The sequence below is a fragment of the Pinus tabuliformis genome, chromosome 5_2 (assembly GCF_031772625.1).
Source record: "Pinus tabuliformis cultivar Carrire ecotype Pingquan chromosome 5_2, CPIR1, whole genome shotgun sequence".
NCBI classification, from domain to species: domain Eukaryota; kingdom Viridiplantae; phylum Streptophyta; class Pinopsida; order Pinales; family Pinaceae; genus Pinus; species Pinus tabuliformis.
Genome location: NC_142306.1, coordinates 369,915,953 through 369,941,581, shown reverse-complemented (window position 1 = coordinate 369,941,581; position 25,629 = coordinate 369,915,953). Strand labels below are relative to the sequence as shown.

At 39.7% G+C, this 25,629-nt stretch overlaps 1 protein-coding gene across 2 annotated transcripts in view; it reads right to left on the bottom strand.

The window, feature by feature from the left end:
- LOC149158996 (uncharacterized) overlaps positions 1–25,629 on the bottom strand; it is a 427,796-nt gene that overhangs the window by 388,409 nt on the left and 13,758 nt on the right. For both annotated transcript variants that reach the window (XM_089436389.1, XM_089436388.1), the window contains exon 2: positions 14,414–14,526. In XM_089436389.1, coding sequence (XP_089292515.1) covers positions 14,414–14,526 — 113 coding nt within the window. The remainder of the gene's footprint in view (positions 1–14,413; positions 14,527–25,629) is intronic.

The window sequence follows — 25,629 nt, the reverse complement described above, 5'->3', positions numbered from 1 at the left end:
AGAAAGAATATTTCTTTGTCTCCGCTCTTATAGGCACTATTACAGATAGTAGTGATATTTGGTTTGTGGACAGTGGTGCTTCTAGGCACATGGTAGGTTCATGAGATTCTCTCATGGATTTGACAGAGAGGGATTCAACATTGCAGGTGGAACTTGGAGATAATGCCAAGTATGCAGTGAAAGCAGTTGGAACAGCATCATTTCAGCCAGAGTGTAGAGATTCCTTACACATGAGAGATGTATTGTTTATACTAGGATTGAAGAATAACCTGCTCTTAATTTCAGCATTGGAGGATAGAGGTTACAAAGTTGCATTTGTTGATGGTCAAGTTCTTGTATGGCCTAAGGGCTCGAGCATATACTCAATAGGAGTGATTGGTGTTTGAGAGAGGGGACTATACAGATTGTTAGGACGTCCATCCCAGGCATTGGTACATGACAAAATCAACTTATGTGACTTATGGCATCGAAGATTTGTTCACCTGCATTACAGGGCTTTGCCAGCATTGATGAGGATGGTTACAAGACTTCCAGAGCTCCAGGTACAACATGATGGTGTTTGCAAGGGTTGTGCACTTGGCAAGAATGCCAAGAAATATTTTTTGAGCAATGATAATAGGTCCAAGGGGATCTTACATCTAGTACATTCAGATGTATGTGGACCAATGACAGTTCCATCTTTGGGTGGTTTCTTGCACCATGTGACATTCATTGATGACTTCTCGCAAAAGACATGGATCTACTTTGTGAAGACCAAGGATGTGGTCTTCAGCAAGTTCCAAGAGTTCAGGGCTCAAGTAGAGAACTTGACAGGGAAGAATATCAAGGTTTTGAGGTCTAATAATGGAGGAGAGTATACTTCCAGGGACGTTGGTGATTTCTGCAAGGAGGCAAGGATCAAGAGGTAGTGGATAGTTCCTTACAACCCTCAGCAGGACAAGGTTGTGAAAAGGAAGAGCAAGTCCATTATGGAGGTTGTTAAGGAAATGACTCATGAACAGGATTTACCCATGTTCTTATGGACAGAGGCATCCAACGCAGTAGTTTATGTTCAAAACAAGAATCCTCACTAGATATTGGAGGACAAGACCCCTAAGGAGCCATTCACAGGAGTCAAGCTAGAGGTCAGTCATTTGAGGATCTTTGGTTGTCCAGCATACATCCACGTGCCCAAGGTGAAGAGGAAGAAGTTAGAACCTTATGGGAAGAAGGGTACTTTTGTGGGATACAGCAAGACTTTGAAGGCCTAAAAGATCTATATTCCAAGATAGTGTCAAATTGAGGTTAGTCGGGATGTTACTTTTGATGAGGAGGGTAGCCTTCAGGAGGTCTAGAGACTCTCATCTGGAGATTGATAGTGAGGAGCAAGAGGCTCTGAAGGATGTAGATCCCTCTAGTCCTGCCAGTCATCCTTCATGCCATCAGTAAGAGTCAGTATAGCTAGCAGAGCCAATGGACCCGCCTAGAGATGTTGCAGTGATCGTGAAGAGCTCGGCATGGCTTTGTGACACTTTGCAAGATGTAGAGAGGCATGCAGCTCCCAGGCGTACTTTCAGGGAGAGCAGAAAAACATAGAGGTTCTCGAGCTATATGGCATTGATGAGCCACATCATTCATTCTATGCACTCCAGTTATGAGGATGCAGCAGGCCAGCAGGTTTGGAAGGATGCCATGAGTATCATTCAATCACGAAGAATGATGTGTGGGAGATAGTTTCGAGACTCGAGGGGAAGTCAGTAGTGACTTCCAAGTGGATCTATAAGATCAAGCAGGTAGCAGATGGCAGCATCAAGAAGTACAAAGCGAGGTTTGTGGCAAGAGGGTTCTCCCAGAAAAAGGGAATGGACTATGAGAAAACGTTTGATCAAATCACTAGGTACACTTCTATCAAAACTAGTGTTTCTCTTGCTTCAGTTATGGGTTGGAGGTTACATTAGATGGATGTAAAGACCGCATCCCCCAATGGTGTGATTGACGAGGAAGTGTACATAGAGCAACCTCAGGGTTTTGTTGGGAAGGAGTCCCATGTTTGCAAAATGAAGAAGGCTTTCTACAGACTCAAGCAGGCACCCAGGGCATGGTATTCTAGGATTGATGGATACTTGATGAGTTTGGGCTTCACCAAGAGTGATGCAAATCCTGACCTTCACTTATGTTGAAGAATGTAACTAGTTTTGGTCTTCATAATTGTCATTTGACTCATGTCATGTTGTAAATCTTATGTGTCTATCAAAAGGAGAAAGAAAATGATGTAAAGAACAAAAGAAAATTATTTTGGAGCTTGGGTTTCATGCTCAAGTTAATTGTCATTAGGTCTCTTAGGGTTTACATGAGTCAGAGTCATTGTCACGTTGTAAAAGACCCATTTGGGCACTTGTATTAAGAAAAGCAAATTATTTTTGTATATAAAAAATCTAGAAGACTCCCAAGAATCAAGTCAGCCTTGTGAGGGCTATTCGAGCCCTAAGAAAGGCTATATAAAGATGGAGGTTCGAGCCATTAGAACACACATCAAGCACATACATCTTGGATCTTATCTGCAGCTAGGAGAAGAAATGCGAAGGTCTCAAGAGGCTAGAAGAGCCTAGTGAAGAAGAGGAAAATATATTTCATAACTCGGAAGTCTGAAGTTCTGGCTGGAAAAATCTCACGTGCGAGTAACTTAGGGTTTATAGGCATGCAACAAGTCTGAATTACAGGAAGGTGTTGTAAACTTGGTATGTGAGATCGAAAAGGCTACAAGAGCCATCATCTTGAGGAAATCTTGCTTTGTTATCCCTTGGAAATTTTGTCTCGCATTGGAGCTGGAAGGTTGGCTAGTTGACTTGATTCATGGTGGCAGTCATGGTCTAGGCTTTGGTCTTGGAAGTCTCCTTTGAAGTAATTCTATAAGAAGAGAAGTTATTTCTAGGTTTTCCCCTTGGAGGGGTTTTGTCCTGGCTTGGAGCCTATATCTTTTGTTCATGTGATATTTATTGTTTTGGCATTTATTTGATGATAAGAACATCAGCATAATAAAACAAAGGAAGAACATAATATCACAAATAACTGCATGGCTGGAAAAGATAAATTAAATTTTGCCCTAATTGATTTTTCCAACATTGTATCAGAGCTAAGGACAAGAATATAAGCAATTGGAAGATCATTGGAAGGGCTTTGCCTTCCCCAAAAAGTCAAAAAGAACAAATTGTCTACAAAGCGGAATTGTTCTAGTACAAAACCAAGAAAGCGCAAAAACCTTGGGTAGTATTTATGGGTTGTCTTTATAAGATTTGACGGCAAAATCTAGTCACATTTATGCGAAGATTGCAGAAGTATTAAGGGTCCTGTAGTGAATTGTTTGGAGGGGCCGAAAGGCCTTAGATAAGTTCAGACCAGGACTACTAACTAGCAATGAAGTCTCCTTGACGAAAAGAAAAAAGGCCACAATTCTTGAAGGGATTGTGAGGCTTGTTTGTAAGGTATATTCAGTAGTTATTGAAGCCCTATCCACAAGACAAAAGTCATCATACAAACTTCAAAAATACTAAGAAGTTTTGACAAGATAGGTCGAAACTTATAACCTCATCTCTTGTGGAATCCAAGGCTAGAAGTAGCCCTATAGTCCAAGCAAATTGAGGTAATATAAGACCGCAATTTGAAGAGGCATTTCAGGGCTAGCATCAAGGTTTGTGTAGTAACTATAAAAAGCCCAAGCTTGAGGACCAAAGTTTCAGAAACAAAAGTACTAGAAATAGGTATCTATCCTATTGTTGAAGGCATCAAAATAAGAGAAGTCTTCAAGGTCCGCTTGAAGCAAGGAGTTGTAGTAGGAGTCTTATTTGAGGATCTAGCATCTACAGCATACTCTAACCAGAATTCAAGAGGAGCAACAAAAGGTCATCTTGAGAAGAAGCATCTTGTCTTGACATCCTTGGAAGCTTCTCTTGAAGGCAATTATGAAGGAAATACAACTTCATCTATGAGATCAAGTCTTTGTCCTTGGGAAGCAGTCTCTTACAAATGAAGTCCTTTGCAAGAAAGGATAAGGAAAGGTTGTTGAAAGGTATGTATGATCTCTAGGTAGTATATGATCATTTGCAAGTTTTTTCATGGAAGGCTTTAGGGTTTTGTCGCATATTTTGAATCTAGGGTTTGTAGACTTCATTTTGTTGAAGGTTTGTAGGTATCTAGGGATTAAAAACCCTAGATCACACTCGGATTAGAAAAACCCTAGCTCTAATCTGTTTGTTCCCTCATAGAAACCCTAGTTGTTGACTTCTAAGGTTTGCAGGCAATCTAGGGTATATGGTAAAATCTTAGCGAAGGACGAATTTTATGAGACCTAGGATATGATATTGAAACATTAGGCTTGATGTTTCCAAGGGAAATATCAAGGAATTTAAGGTTTGTGTCTAAGAATCCTAGGAGAATACCCTCTATGAAAACCCTTGGAAACCCTAGATTGTCATCATGCTCTTATATTTGTATATATTTTTCTTGGTTGTACTTGTCAGTGAATGTTGCAAGTACATAATAAAGGAAGAAAAATAAGAAGGATGGATAAGCAAAGCAATCCTTGTGCTTGTTAATAATGAGCATGATGGAAGGAGGGAACTCTAAGGACCCTAAAGAAATCAATGCTTAGAAGTTCATCAAAGGAGTAAGCATGTATCATTGTGGAATCTTGTTTTAATACGGCATCATAGATATAAGCGTGTGATAGTAACATATTGAGAGTCTACTTGATTGAACTGCTTTATAAGAATCATCTAGTATTTTCAAGAATGAGAAATTTGGGACCTTTTTGCATTATGTTCATCCATAAATTGTCTAACATTATGTTATAGGCAGTCATTTTGCCAAGGTGGATCTTCAAGAACCTATAAGAACCATCACTTTGGAGGTTCTTGGAAAAGGCATTATGACAAGGACTAATATATATTCCACATTGTTTGGAAATAATACTCTTAATGGGATGAAGGAATGCAGTTGGTCATGTTGCAAACTCATTGAAGGATAAATATAGCTGGATGATTGTGTAAAAGATTAAGAATGCAAGTTTGAAGTAATTTTTTGGGTAGGATTCACATTATCCTATAAGTAAAGTTGGTAATAAATCATGCATGGTGAAACTTTCAATTGATTGTATGATGCCTACGAAGATCAATCTGACTTACTCTAGAATGGATAGAATATTAAGATAGAAGCGTGTGATAGTGGCATATGGAGAGTCTATTTGATTGAACTGTTTTATAAGAATCATCTAGTATTTTCAAGAATGAGAAATTTTGGACCTTTTTGCATTACGTTCATCCATAAATTGTCTAACATTATGTTATAGGTAGTCATTTTGCCAAGGTGTATCTTCGAGATCCTATAAGAACCATCACTTTGGAGGTTCTTGGAAAAGGCATTATGACAAGGACTAATATATATTCCACATTGTTTGGAAATAATACTCTTAAAGGGATGAAGGAATGCAGTTGGTCATGTTGCAAGCTCATTGAAGGATACATATAGTTGGATGATTGTGTGAAAGATTAAGAATGCATGTTTGAAGTAATTTTTTGGGTAGGATTCACATTATCCTGTAAGAAAAGTTGGTCATAAATCATGCATGGTGAAACTTTCATTTGATTGTATGATGCCTATGAAGATCAATCTGACTTACTCTAGAATGGATAGAATATTAAGACTTTCTCACTAGAATATATCTATATATTAGTGATCAACATCTAGTATAATCTCTGAAGAAAATGGTAACTTGGTAATCAAGTTCGATCCTTGGGCACTCTGACTCATGTGGAGATGGACCTTGAGGATGTTGATGATCAGAGAGTTGTCACGATGAGGTAAGTTTGATGTTAATAATTGGTTATCTGGTTAACATATTGTTTTTCTACCTAGAAGGATGTTGCAAGAATACATGATGACAGTTGAGGCAAGTTCAACTGTATGGATGGAATGTTGAGGGAAGCTCAATATCTGGTACCTGGCAACTGTGAAGTCTATGTTGGGAATCACAATTGTCGTTAGACCAAAACCCGCAGGTATTAGTCAACGATCGCATCGCCAAAGATAAGCATCCACAAGAGGCGGTTAGTCCATGTACCGAAACACACAGGGAGCGTTGGTTTATCCAATGTCCAACAATCCCCCCACAACACGAGTCGAGTGTTTATCAAACTCGTGACCTATGCTCTAATACCACTTGTTGGGAATCACGATTGTCATTAGACCAAAACTCGTAGGTATTAATCAACGATCACATCGCCAGAGATAAGGATCCACGAGAGGCGGTTAGTCCATGTCACGAAAAACATGGGGAGCGTTGGTTTATCCAATGTCCAACAGTCTAGACACACCCATCTTGGGATTGAAAGGTAACAGTGCAAGAAGATAACCTGAAGGTCAAAGGAGATCACTTTCATGAGAAAGCTATGATCACTTGAAGTCCGAAAAGGCTCAATATAATGACATCATTAATGATGACAAGATGAAAGTGTTGTGCAAGAGTGATGACCTAAAACTTGTCACAAGATTAAGGGAAGAAGATGGCTCCATGATACCTCGAAAGGAAGCAGGCTCAATATGATGAGACGCAGAGAAAAGAGGGAGCCAGACAGCTATGAAAAACTAGTAGCTAATATTCTTATAAGGACAAGCTATATAACTTGTGGATATGACTTCCCATCTACAAAAGAAGTTAGGGATCTCCTCTCGATTTGAGAGGGAGTGAAGGATTCTCCTTGAATAGGAGCAAGGATATATTCTCAAGATAGAAGGAGAATATGGATATCCTCTCTGGTTGAGAGGAAGTGATGTTGGACATCACATTTGCATTCTCATCTTCATGTGGCAGGGACTTCACCAGGACAAATAGTCGTAAGTCTAAGTGAAGGCCTTAGAGAGAGAACGGTGGAGGATTGGATAAACATTCGTGGTTTCCTTGAGGATGGAACATCCAAGAAAAGGAAAGGAACTGACACTTTTTTAGGATAGGACAAGTGTCCAAGATAAGACTAGTCGAAGAGGATCGATATTCTTTGAGGATTCAAGATTGGAAATCCAAGATAAGAATAGTCTTAAAAGGACATACCTTGTGGACATCTGAATGGAGTGTGTGTCTTGGAGAGGTAGTGTGGTATCACATGTAAAGCCTCCCAACATAAGGCTCTTGAATGAAGTAGCGTGTATCTAGTTAGGCCTCAAAGAGAGTGCTAGTTGATCATAATATTGATGCTTACAGTTGGCTTATTATCTGACTCTTCTTATGAGAACTTTTCAAAGGGAGTATTGTCATTGCATCGGTTGGACAACTATGAATACCTCCCAAGATAAGAGGGAGTGTTAAAAAAAGTAGCTAGTTTCAGTCTTCACAATTGTCATTTGACTTATGTCATGATGTAAATCTTATGTGTTTATCAAAAGGAGAAAGAATATGATGTAAAGAACAAAAGAAAATTATTTTGGAGCATAGATTTCATGCCCAAGTTATTTGCCATTAGATCTCCTAGGGTTTACATGAATCAAAGAGTCATTGTCACATTGTAAAAGACCAATTCGGGCACTGGTATCAAGAAAAGTAAATTATTTTTATATATAAAAAAGTCTAGAAGAGTCCAAATAATCAATTTAACCAGTCTAGCTCAAGTCGGCCTTGTGAGGGTTATTCGAGCCCTAGGAAAGGCTATATAAAGATGGAGGTTTGAGCCATTAGAACACACATCAAACGCATACATCTTGGATCTAATCTGTGGCTAGGAGAAGAAGTGTGAAGGTCTCAAGAGGCTAGAAGAGCCTAGCGAAGAAGATGAAAATATCTTTGATAACTCGAAAGTTTGAAATTTTGGCTAGGAAACTCTCACGTGTGAGTAACTTAGGGTTGATGGGAATGCAAAAGGTTTGAATTGCATAAAAGTGTTGCTGACTTAATATGTGAGATCAAAAAGGCTAGAAGAGCCATCATCTTGAGGAAATCTTGCTTCGCTATCCCTTGGAGATTGTCTTGCATTGGAGCTGGAAGGTTGGTTGGTTGACTTGATTCTTGGTGGCATTCATGGTCTAGGGTTTGGTCTTGGACGTCTCCTTTGAAGTAATTCTATAAGAAGAGAAGTTATTTCTGGGCTTTCCCCTTGGGTTTTGCCCTGGCTTGGAGCCTATATCTTGTGCTCATGTGATCTTTATTGTTTTGGTAATTATTTGATGATAAGAACATAAGCATAATAAAACAAAGGAAGAACATAATATCACAAATAACTGTCATGGATGGAAAAGATAAATTAAATGTTGCCCTAATCTATTTTTCCAACAACTTCATGGTTGTTGAAGGTGATCCTTTGACCTTTGTGTTGTATGTTGATGATTTGTTCCTTACTGGGCTAGAAAGGCTCATTTTCAGGTGCAAAAGGGAGTTTGTTTCAGAGTGCAAGAGGGAGTTGGCTTTTGAGTGTTGAGTTTTGGTGGGCTTGGGAGGTACTCCAAGCCCTAGGGTTTAGGGTTTTGGAGGAATGAGCACACAAAATTGACATGTGGGCTTAGAACCCAAGCCTTTGGGCTATGCAACCAAGCATGTAGGTGTGAATTCGTGAAGAGTTTTGGACATGTGTTGATTTGTAATGATAGAGGACCCCAAGAGGAACTAGAGGCAATGAAAATCATCCAAATCCGAGGTCTAGAAGTCAAGATATTAATGTTTGAAGTATATGTATGGGCTTGTTTAAGGTCAGCTAAGTGGTTAAAGGCCTTATGACAGGTTGTCAAGCCCACTTGGTTGGTTTGATTAAAGCCACAAGAGAAAGTATAAAAAGGACTCATGTGTGGAGGCATATGGCATATCTTAGGTGCATTCGCACATGGATTGGCTCTGCAATTTGGAGTGCGAGACTGAGGCTAGAACAGGAGCAAAGGGTTGTCGAGTTTCAAGAGTACCTCTATAATTTTGATGCATTTTTTCTTTGTGGAATAGGTTGCAGCCCTGAAGCAGCTAGAAAGGTGACATAAGGGCAGATTGAGCGTAGCTTGAGTACCTCTCCTTAGCCAGATCAGGCTGCAACAATAACAGGTACGTTTGAGTGTGTTTTGTGCTTAATTATGTGTAGGTTAGATCTATGTTCATGGTCGCAGGGCTTGTTGTAGCTACAGTAAGTGTGGGAGGATCGTGTGAGAGGCCAAAGAGAGCTAAGAAGGCTCCTCATGCCTAGTCGCAGTCACTCCAAGGGCAACGCAGATAAATAGGGAGGTGCCTCCATATGTATGGGCAGCGTTCTTATTGTTGGTTGGTACAGGAGTGTTGTAGGGTAAGTTGAGGAGCAGCTTCATACCTACTGCAGAGTTTGATGCCTATATTTGGACAGTAAATAGGAGCAGCCTTTGGGAGAAGATCACACAGAGTTGGAGATGGCTCGTGGTGTGCCCTAACCAGTCTTCTAGAAGCACAAAAATCAAGGCAAGAGAGCAACAGCAGTAAGTTGCAAATGGTCTCTTGATGATGGGTGGATGCTAAATGGATGTGGGTCCTAGGTTCGACAATTTTGGATAAGTTTGTTGGCAGAAAGGATGAAGGGAAACCTAAGTAGTTGGATGCCCTAACCAGTGGGCAGATGCTATAGCAGTGTATTGGAGTCTAGATTTGTGCAATAGCTCCTTGTTAAAATTGGCAACTAGGGCCAAACTCCATGTGGGTCACCTTATTTATGGCAGCTGATATTTTTCCTAGATTCCTCTTGTCGAGAGGTGTAGGATTGATCTAAAGATCATCCGATTCCGACAAGTAATTATGGAGATATGAATTTATTTGTATTTACTTGACAAATTGTCAAGGTCGGCCAGCAGCTAAATGTGTGGCACACATGCCCAGCAAATCATATAAGTACAAGTGAGGTTGAGTCATTATCAACTCATCTCATCTCACATCTTCTCTCTCTCCTACGCATTAGAAGAGCCTCTCTCTCTCACACGTGTGGCTGAAGAAGGAAGACATTGATTTCTGGTTAGGGCAGCGTTGACTTGGGTTGACCTAGCTGCAGGTGGGCAGATTGGATTGCGTTGACCAGCGTGGAGGCCTTCTTGACTGCGGTTTGGGTTGGGCAACCTCTCCTAGGCTAGCCACAGTTTTGTTCAGCTCTTTTGACCGAGTTTGACCACCCCTCTGACTTGCATTGACTCTCAAGAAGTTGCCGCAGGTTTGACCAAACATTGACCAGATGTTAACTGTTGTTTGACTGAGTATTGTGGACTGTTTCGGGCTGCTGAAGTTGGTTGTTGAAGACCGAGTTCTTCAAGGTTGACTAGAAGTCAATCCAGGGCTGTTTTGACCAAGTTTGACTTTGTTGATTTAGGGTTTGCTGCTGCTGTTATAAAATTACAGAATTCTAAATTGTACTATTTCTCTCTGTTGAACTATTGAAGATTAAAGAAGAATTGATCAAAGGGTTTCCCCGCATTGGGGTTTGTCCCTGGCTAGCTGCCACATCTTGTGTCTCTTGTCTTGGCTTGTTTTCTGTCGATCGTTTAATGTTCTATTTGCACTTTACTTTATGTTTATGTGATTGTTAAACAGTGGCTAATAAAAAGATTTGAAGTAAATTGCTCTAAGCATAGAACATACCATAATTTAGCACTCCTCTATTGTAGAATAAAGGGTAGATCTCCAGAGCTCTAGTTTGATGATGATTGAACAGATATGAATGACATGATGTTTGGTATTGTATTGGGCATTTGAGGTTTGTTGGAAGGCAGCGTGAAAGTGCCCAAGCGAGAAGCCCTAAGTGCAATGCAAGGAAGGACACTTGGTTGCTAGGAGTGGTAATTGTTGGAGCTCAAGGTTTGACGAGCCAAAGGAGCAGATTGTTGGAGCCTGTGTTATTCATTGGAGAAGCGACATTTGATGGTGATGGGTGGCAGCCCTCCTACCCTATGTTAGTCTTCATTGGAGCAGCGCAGTAAGACTATAGTGGGAAGAAATCCTTGAGTAGCTGAGGAGCAACAGTGGGCTATTGTCAGTTGTTCACAAACGGAGTTGTGAACAACTCGACAGGAGTCTCGATGTGTTGATGCGTTAATGGGCAAACGATCAACGAGAGAGCAGATTGGATAGTCATGATTCAGTGGTTAGATGGACTTGGGGCATTGCAGATTGGGAGCTGAAAGACCAGGCAAATGTGTACAAGATACAACCAAGGCAACTGTGAGGAGCTCTACATCAGCTAGACGGTCAGAGTATCTTGTATTGGGTAGATTGGTGGTCATCACAACAAACACCGAGCCCTATTTTTTGTATATCTTGTATCAGTGGATGTATGAGGGCCATTATCCCTGGTACGAGAGCTCTAGACTGTTGTATTATTCAGTTGGATTAAAATAACAAAGTTGGGTTATTGTACATAATTTGTAAAAAGTTGCCTATATTTTGTTCACTAGTAAATTTATTGTTGTATATTATTCCACTGTGCAAAGTAGACTTGTTATGATACTTGGTTTGGCAGCGTCAATTATTTAAGATTCTATCCTAGACACCAGTATCATGGAAAAACAACACAGAGTTCGAGATGAAGGATCTTGGCTTAATGCATTATTTCTTGGATTTGGAGGTGTGTCAAAGACCGGGTGAGATCTTCCTTGGACAGGGGAAGTCCACAATTCAGATCTTGAGGAGATTCGATATGATGGATTGTAAGTCCATGGCTACACCTATAGTGACAAATCTAAAGAGGCTGAGTGATTCTGCTTCAGATTCAAATTTGGTGGATCCCATGATGTACAGGCAATTGATTGTGTTACGCACCACTAGTGGGTGACCCCATAGGAGAATTTTTTCTCCTAGATTTGTCTTCAACTGGCAGCCCCTTGACAGCCACCAGTGTAGTCGATGTTGTGCCAGATGTCTCCACTCCCTGAGCCAGTCATATGTTCCCTCGCCCATTTGTTGAGATCGTATGTTTGAAGGTGGGCCACCCAATCCTAAAGGTATGGTTTTTCATTATGTAATTGGGTGTTTATGCTTGTTTTTCTTGGGCACACTTGGGTATGGATTACTAGGTGACTTGGAAGGAGGAAGGGCTTTGACTGTAGTCTTGTTCCCTTACCTTAACTAGGGGGATTAATCCTCAACCCTAGTCCAGTGGGATCTCCCGTACTAGCTTACAGCTTTAGGATGGGAATTACTTGGGAAATCTCAATTTTCGTAGAGCAATCTTGTTTTCCCATTCCACATTTTTCACTCCCCTCCACACATTATATGCTCTATTTCATCATCTTCCCTCTCTAGGTCCGCAAGGCTCTAGTATCCCCCTCCCCTTGTCCACATGTTTGGGTCGGGCCTGGAACGATGCCCCAAAGGTTGATGTAGCTAAAAAAAGATAAAAGCATAGTATGGCCACTTACAAAAGGAAGTATTACCACAAAATGCAAAAGATGGTCGGGACAATAAAATTTAGCACATGGGCAAAAGCCAAACATAAGCTCTACCCATTATCATTATGGCCATCACCCTAGTTCCTAGGGCCCCTATCAGTGCCCTGTGTATCATCAAGGAACCCATGTATGTCCCAATCTAGAATCTCTTGCATGATAGAGTTTTGGCGTTTACATTTAATCGTTCATGATTGTCACATTTATAAGTTTTCTCTGGATAACTCGTTTTATTTAGTCTATGGTTAATCCAAATATTGAAGGCACTGGTCTGTAGTCATTTATATCTTGTGATTGTGTCTTATTTTGATTTATCTATCTTCATTGACCGAGACTTGCTTTAAATTCATCAAGTTGTTCATCCTTAAAATCTCCTAAAGCCCGTGTTCCACAAGTTACCCTCATCCATTCACCTTAGGGACTACCCCCCTTGACTTATCTAGGAGAGTCTAAACGGAGTGAGTAAGGATTAGAGTGACAGCTCTTACTCTGAGCATTGTCGCGGTGCCTAGACACTTTGTGCGACAACAGCATCAAATATAGTTGAGACAAATAATGAGATAGTGTTGTAGCTACATAATAGAAGATCATTTTGGGGGTAATTGTTTGAACGGAGGAGACCCAAGTGAGCTAAATGTACATCAAATGTATGCCATCCCTAACTTTGCTATCGATCTTCCCTTTCAAGGAGGGAGGTGACCAAGGGCATCTACAGTACCAAAAGGAGGGAGGCGCTCAATAGAAATGCCAATGGAATAGAGTAAAGAGTTCTCTCAAACCCAACATCATATATGCCTAGAGAGGCCTAGAGAAGCAATCCCATCTAAAGAGCAAACAACCAAATAAGGGTAACTATCATATTTAGTATTTGAAAGCCCTGTAGTGCAAATCCTATGAAGAAAAAGACAAGCCTAAAATTTGTTCTCAAGGTGTGAAGGAAAGGTGCCAAACTAGATTTGGATAATGGCCCACAAGATAGTCCAATTACAAGGAACCATGTGTCATAGAATGATAGATTGGAGTCTCTCCAAATGTGCCCAATCAACTACAATCAAAGTAGGCCTCCAAACTTCAATGCCATAAAGAACTTATAGGTTTGATGGTGTCAAGGAGATACATTTTTATTGAGATGTCTTGATTCCGTAATGCTCCTAGAATTATTTATTGACAAAAAAAAAGACTTAAAACATCAACTTAGATTAGCTATCCGCCCAACACATTAGAACATGATGACGTCACAAGAAATCTTCAAAAAGATCATTTAAACAACAAAATATTCCTTGATACTTTCGTAAATATTAATTTTGATGCAAATCAAAACTACAATTTTTTTTGCGCACAACTAGCAATAAATACTACCTTTTCAAAAAGAATTTTTATCATGCAAATTCCCTTTATTAAAAAGGCTAGTACCCAACAAAGAAAAACAAAAAAACAAGGCAACCTAAGATAAGATTAGATAATATTCTTATGTCCACAAGTGACCAAGAAGAGGCTCAGGGAAGTCCAACCAATGGTGAATAGATATTGGGAGAGTATAGAACACTCTTAAAATGCTAAAATGTTATCAAGAAAGGAATAGATACAAATGACAATAAAAGTGAAGTCTGAACCTTCCACCAATAGTTGCCTAGCTAAGTTCAAAATTTTGAACATAGATTTTCCATTTCTAATGGCCATAACAATGAAAAATCTCCCCTTTAAATTTTAGTCTGTATGTGTTGTGGTCTCTTATGCATGTGATCAAGAAGATAACAAGCTTGTGAATATAACATTCATGGAACTCAAGAAGATAACAAGCTTGTGAATCTAACATTTATGGAACTCAAGAAGATAACAAGTTTGTGAATCTAACATTTATGGAAGTCAATATTTTAACTTTTAAGAATGTTTCTTTGGTTACTTTAAAAAAACACTTTATATGAAAAAAACAATGAATAAGCACAAAGAATGTGTTCAAACATGAAATACCAAACTAAACAAGAGAAAAGACATAACAAATAAGTTAACAAATTATTACCACATGGATTTCCCACTTCCAGTAGCCATAACAATAAGACAATCTCTCCTTCTTAGTATCTGTTCTATGGACTCTTTTTGATGTGGTCGAAAAGATGAGTATCCAAAAAAATTCTGAACCCACAACGAAGAGAAAAAAGCATGTTATTTGCCTTGACAAAAATAATAAAACAAGGAGTTAGAAACCAATTAAAAATATAAACAAATCCATCACCAAAAAATTATACTCAATCCCTCAAGAACTTGCTTAGCATCCAGAATCCGTCTCTAAAACGTCATTGTTTCAATGTTGGGATGTTTAAACCATTCAAAATGGATACTTATGCATCAAGTTCACCATTTCAAACTCAAACAAAGAAAATCATTCAACACAAAATACTGAATTAACAAAGGTACAATTAAATCAAATCTAATGAGCACTGGACTATATTTAAAAAGGTGCACATTAACAAGCCACTTAATAATAAAATCAAGTTATATTACTCAAATTTATAATGGAGTAAAACCATAAGAAAAATCAGCACTCCCTCTTAGCACAAGAGGTATTCTCCTTGGCTGCAACAGATTTTCCCTTAGCTGAAATTTCTCCTCCATAAGAAAAGTTCATGAGGTTGCTATGTTGATGTATGTCTATAGATAACTCCATCCGGGAGGCAGCAATGTGAGTATCACAGGCCTTTTACCTCTGGCCAAAATCCTTTATGGCTCCTTAGGCAAATGTATCAATCTCCTCTAGTCAAAGTCCTTTATGACCAAATGTATCAATCTCCACTAGTCAAAGTCCTTTGGCAAATATGTCATGACTGGAGGTTATCTATTCTACCAAATTCTCCCAAGAATTATAACCAACCCCAACCATATGAAACATCCTGCTAGCACGAGTAAGATGGGCCACGAAGGACAAACATGTTTATAGGGGAATCTGAAACTTGGAAGGAATAACATCTCAACTTTACTAACCAAGCCCTCATTGACTTTTTCTATCACTTTCGACCTTTTTCTAATGACATGACTTTACAAATTCATAAAAAAGTTTGCCCTATTTTAAGGCTTTGCAATAATAACTTGCCTTTTGATATTACCATGGATATGTGGCTTTACATTTTGACATGGACTTCAATGCAAAGTTTCTCAGTGTTGGGCATACTTTTGACCATAGTTACAAAATTCAAATACCAGTTCGAATACAGACATGATTCAGTACAACAAAATATATATCAAAAAAAACCAATATAGGGAAAAAAACGAGAGTATAAATCTCTTTAATTTAAGAATCTAAGATAAAAGTTAAACTTAAAATTGAACACAACCATTTCAACCCAAGAGATAGCATAAAAACACAGTTCAATATTTGTTTCCAAGACTATCGTTAATCGTTAAACCCCATTCAGTCCAAGACAGTGTAATGGAACGAAATCAGCCTAGTTGAAACTTCATTGATACAGTGTTATGCAACAAAAATCAGCCAAGTTTGAAAGCTAAAACACATACATGGAGGCACAAACTGTGAAACTTGAAATTTGAAACAACCCAAAGACATAGTTCAAAAGCATAATTACTCCTCTCTCAACAACAATGTTTCACCAAATTTTTGAGACGAGGGGAACGTGGGAACAAGGAGATGCATAGGTGGTATGTGTGGGAGCAGCCACAAATTTTAGGGAAATTCAAGGGAGGCGAAGGGAGCCTAAGGGACTTGGCCTCAGCCCTAGGTAACTTGCTCAAAATAAATTGACCTAATATCAGCATTGTACATGGATTGTAAAAGGCCATGATCCCTAGTACAAGAGCCCTAAGGTTTTCTTAGCAATGGACATGTAAGAAACATGTTTGGGCAAGAAATCTTGTGTACTATCATTGATCTAATTGTTGGTGTATATTCCATTGTGCAAATTGTTTTAAAGTTAGGCATCTTCAGTGTGTTTATGTTTCCTAGCTAAGGCATAGACCACAACCTAGGGTGTGTGGATTTCTAATATGGTATCAAAGCTACTTTGAAGGGCAGTTGGGTCGGAAGTGTACACAGGGATCAACTCTAAGAGGGCGTTGAGTTGTCTTGTTGTTGAAGGAAGGACAGCTAGTCAAAATGGTTTCTAACTTGAGGTTTGAGGACCAGTTGGAAGGTTTGACCAACTACAGTCCGTGGAAGGAAAGAATCAAGTTAGTGTTGTTGGTAAACGATCTATGGGAGTTTGTCGACACTAAGATCATCCCGCCAACCGACATCACAGATTTGGCTAGGCATAACAAGTCAGATGCAAAGGTTGAGTTGATCATCCTTGATGGAGTCAAGCATCACTTGATACCTCACCTTACCGGAAAGGACACTGCATAGCACATGTGGGAAGCTCTTAAAGCATTGTTTCAAAACAAGAACGAGAACTAGAAGATGGTATTGAGAGAGAAGCTCACGGACATCAACATGACAAGTGGAGAGAATATGAATTTGTATCTTACCAGGCTTCAACAAGTTCGTGATGAGCTTAGTGCCATTGGTGATGAATTCCAGAACCCGAGTTAGTGAGGATTGCCATAAAGGGGTTCTGAGAGCAGTGGAAGCCATTCATTAAAGGAGTAGACCCACAGAGAAACTTCCATATTGGAACAGGCTATGGGATGATTTCATCCAGGAAGAACTTCGGGATGAGGATCTTCAACAGAAAATTCCTAATGATAAGAGTGTTTCCCTCGCTAGTAAGTTGAAGAAGGGAAAAGGAAAGTTTGACAATGGCAATAAGAAGAAGGACTTGAGCAAAGTGAAATGTTTTGCATGTGGAGAGTTTGGCATTATGCAAGCAAGTATTTGCACAAGAAGAAATGAGGGAAAGAGAAGAAGCCTAAGATGGGGATGGTTGCTCCAGCGATAATCGATGTGGATGATTTTGCAAGGAGGTTTGACAAGGAGTTCTCTCATCTCTCATTTCTTCGACAGCACCATTCATGAGGGTGCATGGTTCATAGATAATGGAGCATTGAAGAATATGACTAGATCATGAGAAGTATTTGAGAGCCTAACCAAATGGGACTTTGATCTTCATGTGAAGATTGGTGACAAGAGTCAACACGCACTCAGAGGAACAAGCATTGTACCCTATTTCCACCAAGACTCTGAGACAGGGCGATGCAGATGCGGGTAGACTCACAAGGGGAACGTGTGGGAGTACCATCAAATTTTAGGAATGTTAGGGGGGAAGGGAAGACATCGAGGTATATATATTTTTCAAATCCATATTCAATAATGAAAGCATAAATGTATTGATCCATACATAATTGAAATAAATAATGAAATATACTAATCCATATTCATCATTCATATCGATACATACATCATTCATATTCGTCATTCATCCATACACCACAAGATGCAATAATTAAAATTCAATAATAATATATTGATCCATATTCATCATTCATCAATCTAGAATCTAAATTGATTTAAAAGTTAAATTCATCATTAATCATTCTAGAATGTAAGTTGATTTAAAATTCAAATCCATCATTCATCATTCTACAATATAATTAGTACCAAGCAAAATAAACTGCAGTAGAGAATGAAGTTTGAAGATTGGAATAGCAAATTGATATAACTCAAACTCAAAAGGCGTCCCCCTTTTGAGGGGGTGCACCCAGAAGCACCCCTTTTGGGGAAATATGTCCCCCACACTGGGGAAACATTTCCCCCTACATCTCCCCAAAAGGGGGATGTGGGGAAACATTTCCCCAGGCATCCCCTCGTCCCAAGTGCATGGAAAGCGCGGGGTGCGTTCACCCCACCCTAGGGGGTCCGTCCCTGTGGAACACGTCTTGTACCATTCATGATGAAGTCAAGAGGATTGTTGCAAGTCCAAGATGTACTTTGGGTGTCGAAGCTCAAGTGCAGCATACTTTCAGTCTCAGCAATTGAGGCAAAGGGGTTTGAAGTTATGTTCTAGGATGGAAAGGTGACGCTCAAGCGCAGTGGCTCTAAATCTAGTTCAAGATCAGTTCTTGGAGTCAAAGAGAATGGTCTATACAAGCTAAAGGGAAAGCCTATTGACCAAGGAAAGAAGAAGCTTTCTGAGACTCAAAGGGTGTTCGCAGATTTAGAGGAAGAATCAACAACCGCAGAAGAGCGCATCGTCAGAAGCAAGAAAGGAGACTTCCATATTTGACAAGAAGGAGCTATCAGGAAAAGAAGAGGCAAGAGGCTTCTAGTAGCAAGGACACCTACAAGAAAGGTTCTAATATTATAGCAGGTTTTGCTTTCATGATGGAGATGAAGTGTATGATGATTGTTGGAGATGTTGATTGGAGTTGAGAAGTAAGGGTATTAATTGCCTAGGTGCTAAGGCTAGCAGAGGGACTGTTAATTTTAGATAACAATGGTATGTTCTATGCTTGCAACAATTACTTCAATGTCCTTTTATTAGCCCCATGATAATTTCCACTTATTTTCCAATAGCAATCGCATTAACAGTAATTGTAGATAGAACATAAACAATAACTGCAGAAGACAAGCCAAGACAAGAGAACACAGAATTTGGCTCAAGCCAAGGAAAAACCCCAAGATGGGGAAACTCTTGATCAATTCTTCTTATTATAAAAATCAAATGTTCAGCAGAGAGAGACTACAACAGTACAAAGTCAAAGTCAAAATTGACTTGTCAAATCATTGTCCAAAATAGCCCCATAATCTGCAATACTGCTCTCAGTCAACAGCAGTCGAATCATCCCTAACCAAAAAGTCAACAACAATCAAAGTTTGGTCAAACCCTTCCAAAACAATTTGGTCAAAGGAGAGTGGAACTCGACCTCTCTTGCTAGTCAAAGTCAACTCAAAACAATCAACAAATCTACAGTCAAACTCAATTAACCTGAAGTCAACCCTGCGGTCAACATAGGTCAAAGTTCCCATAAATTTTCAGTTTTTGTGCCAAATAGTCCGCCTGCCCAAACAAAAAGATGCCCAAAAGATCAAACTGAAATTTTGCCCAGAAAGTCAAAGTCAATGTTGGACAAAGTTGCAGACAGCTTCAAATTTTCGGCCTCCTGAAATTCGTCCTCCTTTCTACCACACGTGTGAAAAGAACAACTGCCCAATGAGGTGTACGAACCAATCAGATGAGGAGAGAGAAGAATGTGTGAGTTGATGAGGTGTCAAATGAGGTGGGAGGTCTCTCTTGTTTATATGAATCGATGAGGGTCAAAGACATGTTTGTTGGGCTTCATGAGCCTACATGATGATGTGGCCGACCTAACCTTGACAATTTGCATGTGTGCATTTCACTTCAAAAACATATTTCTCCTTGTCCAAATTTAGTGATCTTTAGGTCGATTTTGGTCCTCTCGAAAAGAGGAATTCAATGCAATAAATATCTCCATCAAATGAGTTGTCCAAAGTGGAATTTGGCCCTAGTTGCCAACTTTAACACTCCCTCTCAACTAGGGAGAATTCCACCTGCCAATATCTGACCATCAATCATCATGACATCCTATCATCATGTACCATCTCTGCATATCGTCTCAACTCTATTGAACATCGATATAGATAATGGAGAAGAATCGATCGAGAGTGAGTCACAAGACCTTGCCACTCTCCATTGACTAAAGTCAGTCCACATAACCAGTGGTAGATCCCCAATCTAACTTTATCCTGAACAATCAAGTTGCTAAACATCATGCATCATAGACATAGGGAGTACAGCAGTACACGATGCGTCCATTTGTAGTGTTATGGTCCCTATCGTCTTTTCCCAACTCATTGGCCAGATGAGCGGTACTTCCCAAGAGTCTCGGACTACATGAGTAGGATGTATGTTGGGGCATCCGCAAGAGAAGGTGAACCACTCATCTTGCTCATATGCCATAGGAGAAGGTGAACCACTCATCCTATGCATATATCATCAACTATAGGGGAAGGTAAACCACTCACCCTATGCTCTCATATATCATCATGGGGTTATCATAGGGGAAGGTGAACCACTCACCCAGTACACAACACACCTATAGGGAAAGGTGAAGCACTCACCCTATGGTCGCACATAGCTCCAAGTACCCCACACCCCCATGAGCTCCCAGAGCTCAATGTCCAACTCAAGCGAGACCCTCATGGGAGGGTCCTTCCACGACTCCAAGTCTCTCTCGTAAGGTTAAGAACTTGACCTTCCCCAAGGGCTTCATGAGGATGTTAGTAACCTACTCATCAATCCTAATGTGTTGGAGCCTTATTGTTCCCCATTGTACCATTTCCCGGATAAAGTGGTACCTAATATCAATGTCCTTGGAGCAGTCATGGAACACAGGATTCTCTGAAAGGTGAATCCCACTTTGGTTATCGCAATAGATAAACAATGGTATCCAGCACGTGCTCAAATAGCTCACTGAAGAGCTTCCTCAACCAAACAGCTTCACAATAGGCCATACTAACTGCAATATATTCGGCCCGGCGATGTTTAAAGCAACCAATTTATGCTTCCTGCTCATCTAAGAAATCGAAGCAGATCCCAATGAGAAGCAGATTCAAATGGCTCCTACGATAATTTATCATTAAAAGTTGCCATTCAGTGAAGCATTACAATGACATATATATGTAGAGTTTGCAGCCAGGTGTATCTCGCGATCAAGAATCTGCTTTGGCCATAATTAATGCTCATTGTACTAGGCTATAACTCAGTTTAATATTATCAAAAGTGGCCCATTGAAGCAACTTTGAATTTTCGTTCAAGGAGTATCTTGATGCCCTAATCTATTCCTAAAGCTTGATCCAAATTGGAAGCAATTGTGGTCTATACTCTGTGTTGATGCCCCCTTTAAACTTTGCGATTATTTTTGCTAAAACAGTGCTCGGACCTACTTCATATAAGAGTAGACATGTATACATATATATCTGCTCCAGCATCTGCAACAGAGAAGTAAAGCCGAAATTACTGAGCCGACCTTGTAAATTTAAGTTGAAAAATTTTGGTATTAATTCAGAGCATGTGTGGATGACAGCAACCTTGTTCTCATACATGATTTGAATGTAGATGGCAAGTAACCACACCAATATTACTTGTATTTATATGGTTGAGGATTAGATGTTATATCAAGTTGTTGACAGACAGAATTTATGATCCATACAACCTTGATGAATTGATCAAGTACCTATAGTATAAATAACCCTGGCAACAGACACAACAACAACGTTGATTATGACAAGTTGCAGATAGCTTGATTTGACAATGATGCATGGCTTGATATAACATATGTTGACCTAACAATTGTGACCTTGTTTGTTATGTACAGTTGCACTTTGGATATAACAGTGACCTTGTTGACATATTTGAATGTAACCCTCAATGTGTGGCATCTTCAGTAATGCTATGGCAATCCAGTGACCCAATTGCACAGTAGTGACCTGTGACGTATGCAGTGAATATCTTTGATGATTAATTGGTGTACTTATGACAGAATTGGATGGCTATGATTCTTTTGTGGAAGTGACCTATATAACAACATCCTTGAGATGTGATTTATTTGAATGTGACAGTGACAGTGATCCTCATGAGAATGGTCTTCACAGTTGATATGACAAGTAAACCTTGATGTGGAAGTGACCCTGTAAAAGTGACCTAGAGCAAAGATATGATATATACCAGTATAACAGTGATGTTTGACTTGACTGCAACATAACAATGGTATATGCTACTATTGGATTATATGTTATTGTTGTATCGTTTGGAAAACTGTTGGTACAGTATATGGCAAAAGGTTGTATTGATAGTTGATCCACATGTGAGCAAGGGTTGTTGGCGACATTGGTTGGTGCATATTGTGCAACAACAGAACATTGATTGTGATTGAGCAGTTCTAGGGTTCAACAGTGATATATAGAGACAGCAAAGGTTGTATTGCAATTTCCTATATTGATTTTGATCGCAGGTGGATCCAGTCTTAAAATTGTGAAACGTGGTCTGTCGGTTGATAATGGTGGCAGGGTGGTGCAAGGCAGGAGAGTCTCCTTCAGGTTAGAGCCTGAGAACACTTCAAGGCGGCAAGGTCGTGCTAGGGCAGGTTGTAGCCTACACAAGGCGTTGGAGCATCTATCCAGTAGCAGTTGATAAACAAGGCGTAGGAGCATCCTACAGGTTGGGGCCTATAAATCAGGGGGTTGGAGCCTCCTTCAATTGGAGCTAAAACTTGATGTAAATCTTTTGAAGACAAATATTAAGAAGCATTCAATGGTTTTTGTCTTGGAGGGGTTTCCACCTAAAAAATATTTGTGTCTACTGTCTCTATTGTTATGCATTGTTGAATGGTGTTGATGAATGTTTATGTTTATCCGATGCTAATAACAATTAATGCTCTGTGAAATTGAAAATATACTAATTGCTAAGAACAATTGATTCAACCCCTCTTAGTATTTCCAACAATGAGGTCTTGTAACTAGGTTTGCATAGGTCTCCAATAGGGCTGAAATTTGACCTATTCCTCAACCTTAGAACACAAGTGATGCCACAAATAATAGTGTCACAGACCCTCGCATGAGACACAGAAGAAATGCCACAAAGAAGCTCACTTGTCACAAAGATGCATGCCACAGAGAAGCTTGTTGTCACAGAGATATGTGCCACAGAGAAGCACGTTGTCACAAAGATATGTGCCACAAATAAGCTCGTTGTCACAGAGATACGTGCCACAAATCTTTGCATGAAATGCCACAGGACTCAAACTAGTAATGCCACAGAGCTCGCATCTTTCCACAGAAAAATGTTGCCTCAGAGCTCGCATAGAACAGAGATACATGAGATCCGAAAATCTGCCTTGGAGGTGAGCTATAAGGCTTAATATATAGTTGTTTGTCCATGCGAATAAACGCGTCTCTTAGGCAAGTCAACATGTTCTAGGAGGGGTCAACTTGAGCAAATTTAGGCCACCAACTTGGTCAACACATAAATTCATAACTTCTCCTTCGTTTTTCCAATGAAAATACCAACCGAACCTACCAAATTTTCAACACTCCCTCTTGGCTAGGTAGGTACTTTTCATTCTCTATCAAGAACAATCTCCCTAACCAAACCATAGGTCTCCTAGTAAACACCTAAGGGAGAGATCTGATGTACAAGTCTCATCATAAGGAAATATACATATCATCAAAACACATCCCATAAGCCATAACCTTATGGCTACAATGATCAGTGCCCTACTGAACATGGGATCAATCAACATGAGACCAAACTCTCCAACCATTTACAATGGTTTCTCAGTCATCATGACCTAAGAGATTAATCACAGTCCATCTCTCTGACCATCCCACTAGTCTCTCGATCAAACACTATGACCAGAGATTACTCAACACTCAACCTTTCCGACCAAGCCATAGGAAGGAAGGAAAAACACTCAACCTTCCTAACCAAGCTCATAGGTCTCCCAGTCAACGACTTAAGGAAGGGAAATATTCAACCTTCCCAACCAAGCTCATAGGTCTCCCAATGAACAACTTAAGGAAAGGAACTCAAGATTGATCTCCCAGACCAATCCATTGGTCTCTCAGTGAACACCTAATGGAGAGATCACAAAATGAGTGTCCCTGACCAAACTCATTGGTCTCCCGGTAAAAACGTAAGGGATCACTTCAAGCCTCAGAACCAAACTCCCCGACCATAAAGGTCTCCCAATCCATGACTTAAGGGAGCAACCAAGACAATCTTCCCGACCATAACCCAAGGTATCCCAACCAATGGTTAAGGAAGATTGTCATGATGTTATCAATCAAAGCTCCCTCTCTCTAAGAGAGGTAATCTCAGCCACACCAGGCTTTATAAAAAAAACCATCAACAACCTGCTCAACAGGAAGAGAGTATACCATGGTTGATTTCAACACTTGACACAGATCAGGAAACATCTTCTAAAGCCAAACTACTTCACAAATCAACTACGTGTGCTAAATGCAAAACATTTATGTCATCCAAACCAATACAACACCTAGAAGTGCTCTTTCTCTATCCAACGAGCCAATCAAAGGGATCCATCAAATTAGCAGCAGAGTCTCACAGCTTCTTCAAATTTTTCATCAAGCAAGTGTCCATGGACTCACAGTCCATCATGCCACAACCTCGGCAAGGATTTCACCAAGCTCGTGCCACACTTTCAATCTTACAATTCTTCAATCAACTCCCTCTTACACTAAAAAGGTCCTCAACCCATGTTAGAAACATAGCAGAAAAGTCACAGGCTCATCTTTAGCAAATTTGCATCAACATCACTCTAACTATGTTCATATTGGAAGTCACACCTGACTTCTTTACATCATGGATCAAAACATGCTTCAATCAGGCTGATCTTATCTGCTCCCTCTAAGCATAGAGCTCATCTAATCACAAGTCTTCTTGTCACATTGTTCTTCCATCTATTTCCAACGATTGCCACACCTTGGCAATCTTCATTATGTACCTGCAATCCTCACTAGGAGGCCATGGAAGAACAAATACAACCAAGCAAGATATACAAAGACAAGAGACTCATAATGAAACAACAATAGAAACAATCAAGAAAGTACTTATCTCTTGAGAATGTGTCATCTCCCTCTTGATCTTAGCCTTCTTGGGTCCAGTCAACCTCATCCAACTCATCAAGGAGTTAATCTCATCCACGTCATCAAGGAGTCCATATCATGATCAAGGAGTCCACATCATTAAGGAGTTAGGGTTTCTTCTTTCAAGCGAAAGTAATCAGTTCTAGGATTTGGTTCATAAGCCCTAGGCATTCTTCTCCAAACCCTACCTAAGGTTTACAAACCCTAAACAAATCAAAGTTCAAAACTCTAGAATCCAATCAAGACTTCTAGTCTACTAAACCCTAGATTATTCAAATGCCATAGAATCTTCAACTTTTTCAAGATTCGACTAGGGTCTTACACACCCTAGATATTCAACACTCATTGTTGCATTATCTTCAAATTTGGAAACCCTTCAATATATCATTCAGGTATCAACCTTAAGTTCAACATTTATGCAAATCTTTTAAATCAAATGCCTTTAGTCATTTTATGACTTTGACTTGATATTCAGATCTACTATTACTCAGTGTTTCTTAAGGATCACGGGTCCTTTACACAACTTGGACTTTCAACACATGTATGACTTCTATTTGATTCTTTAAGAGCTTTTCCCTTCAAGATCTTGTAAGATACAAATATGCAAATCCAAATTAACCATAGTAGCACAACATTATTGAGGTATTCAGATCAATCTTCATTTG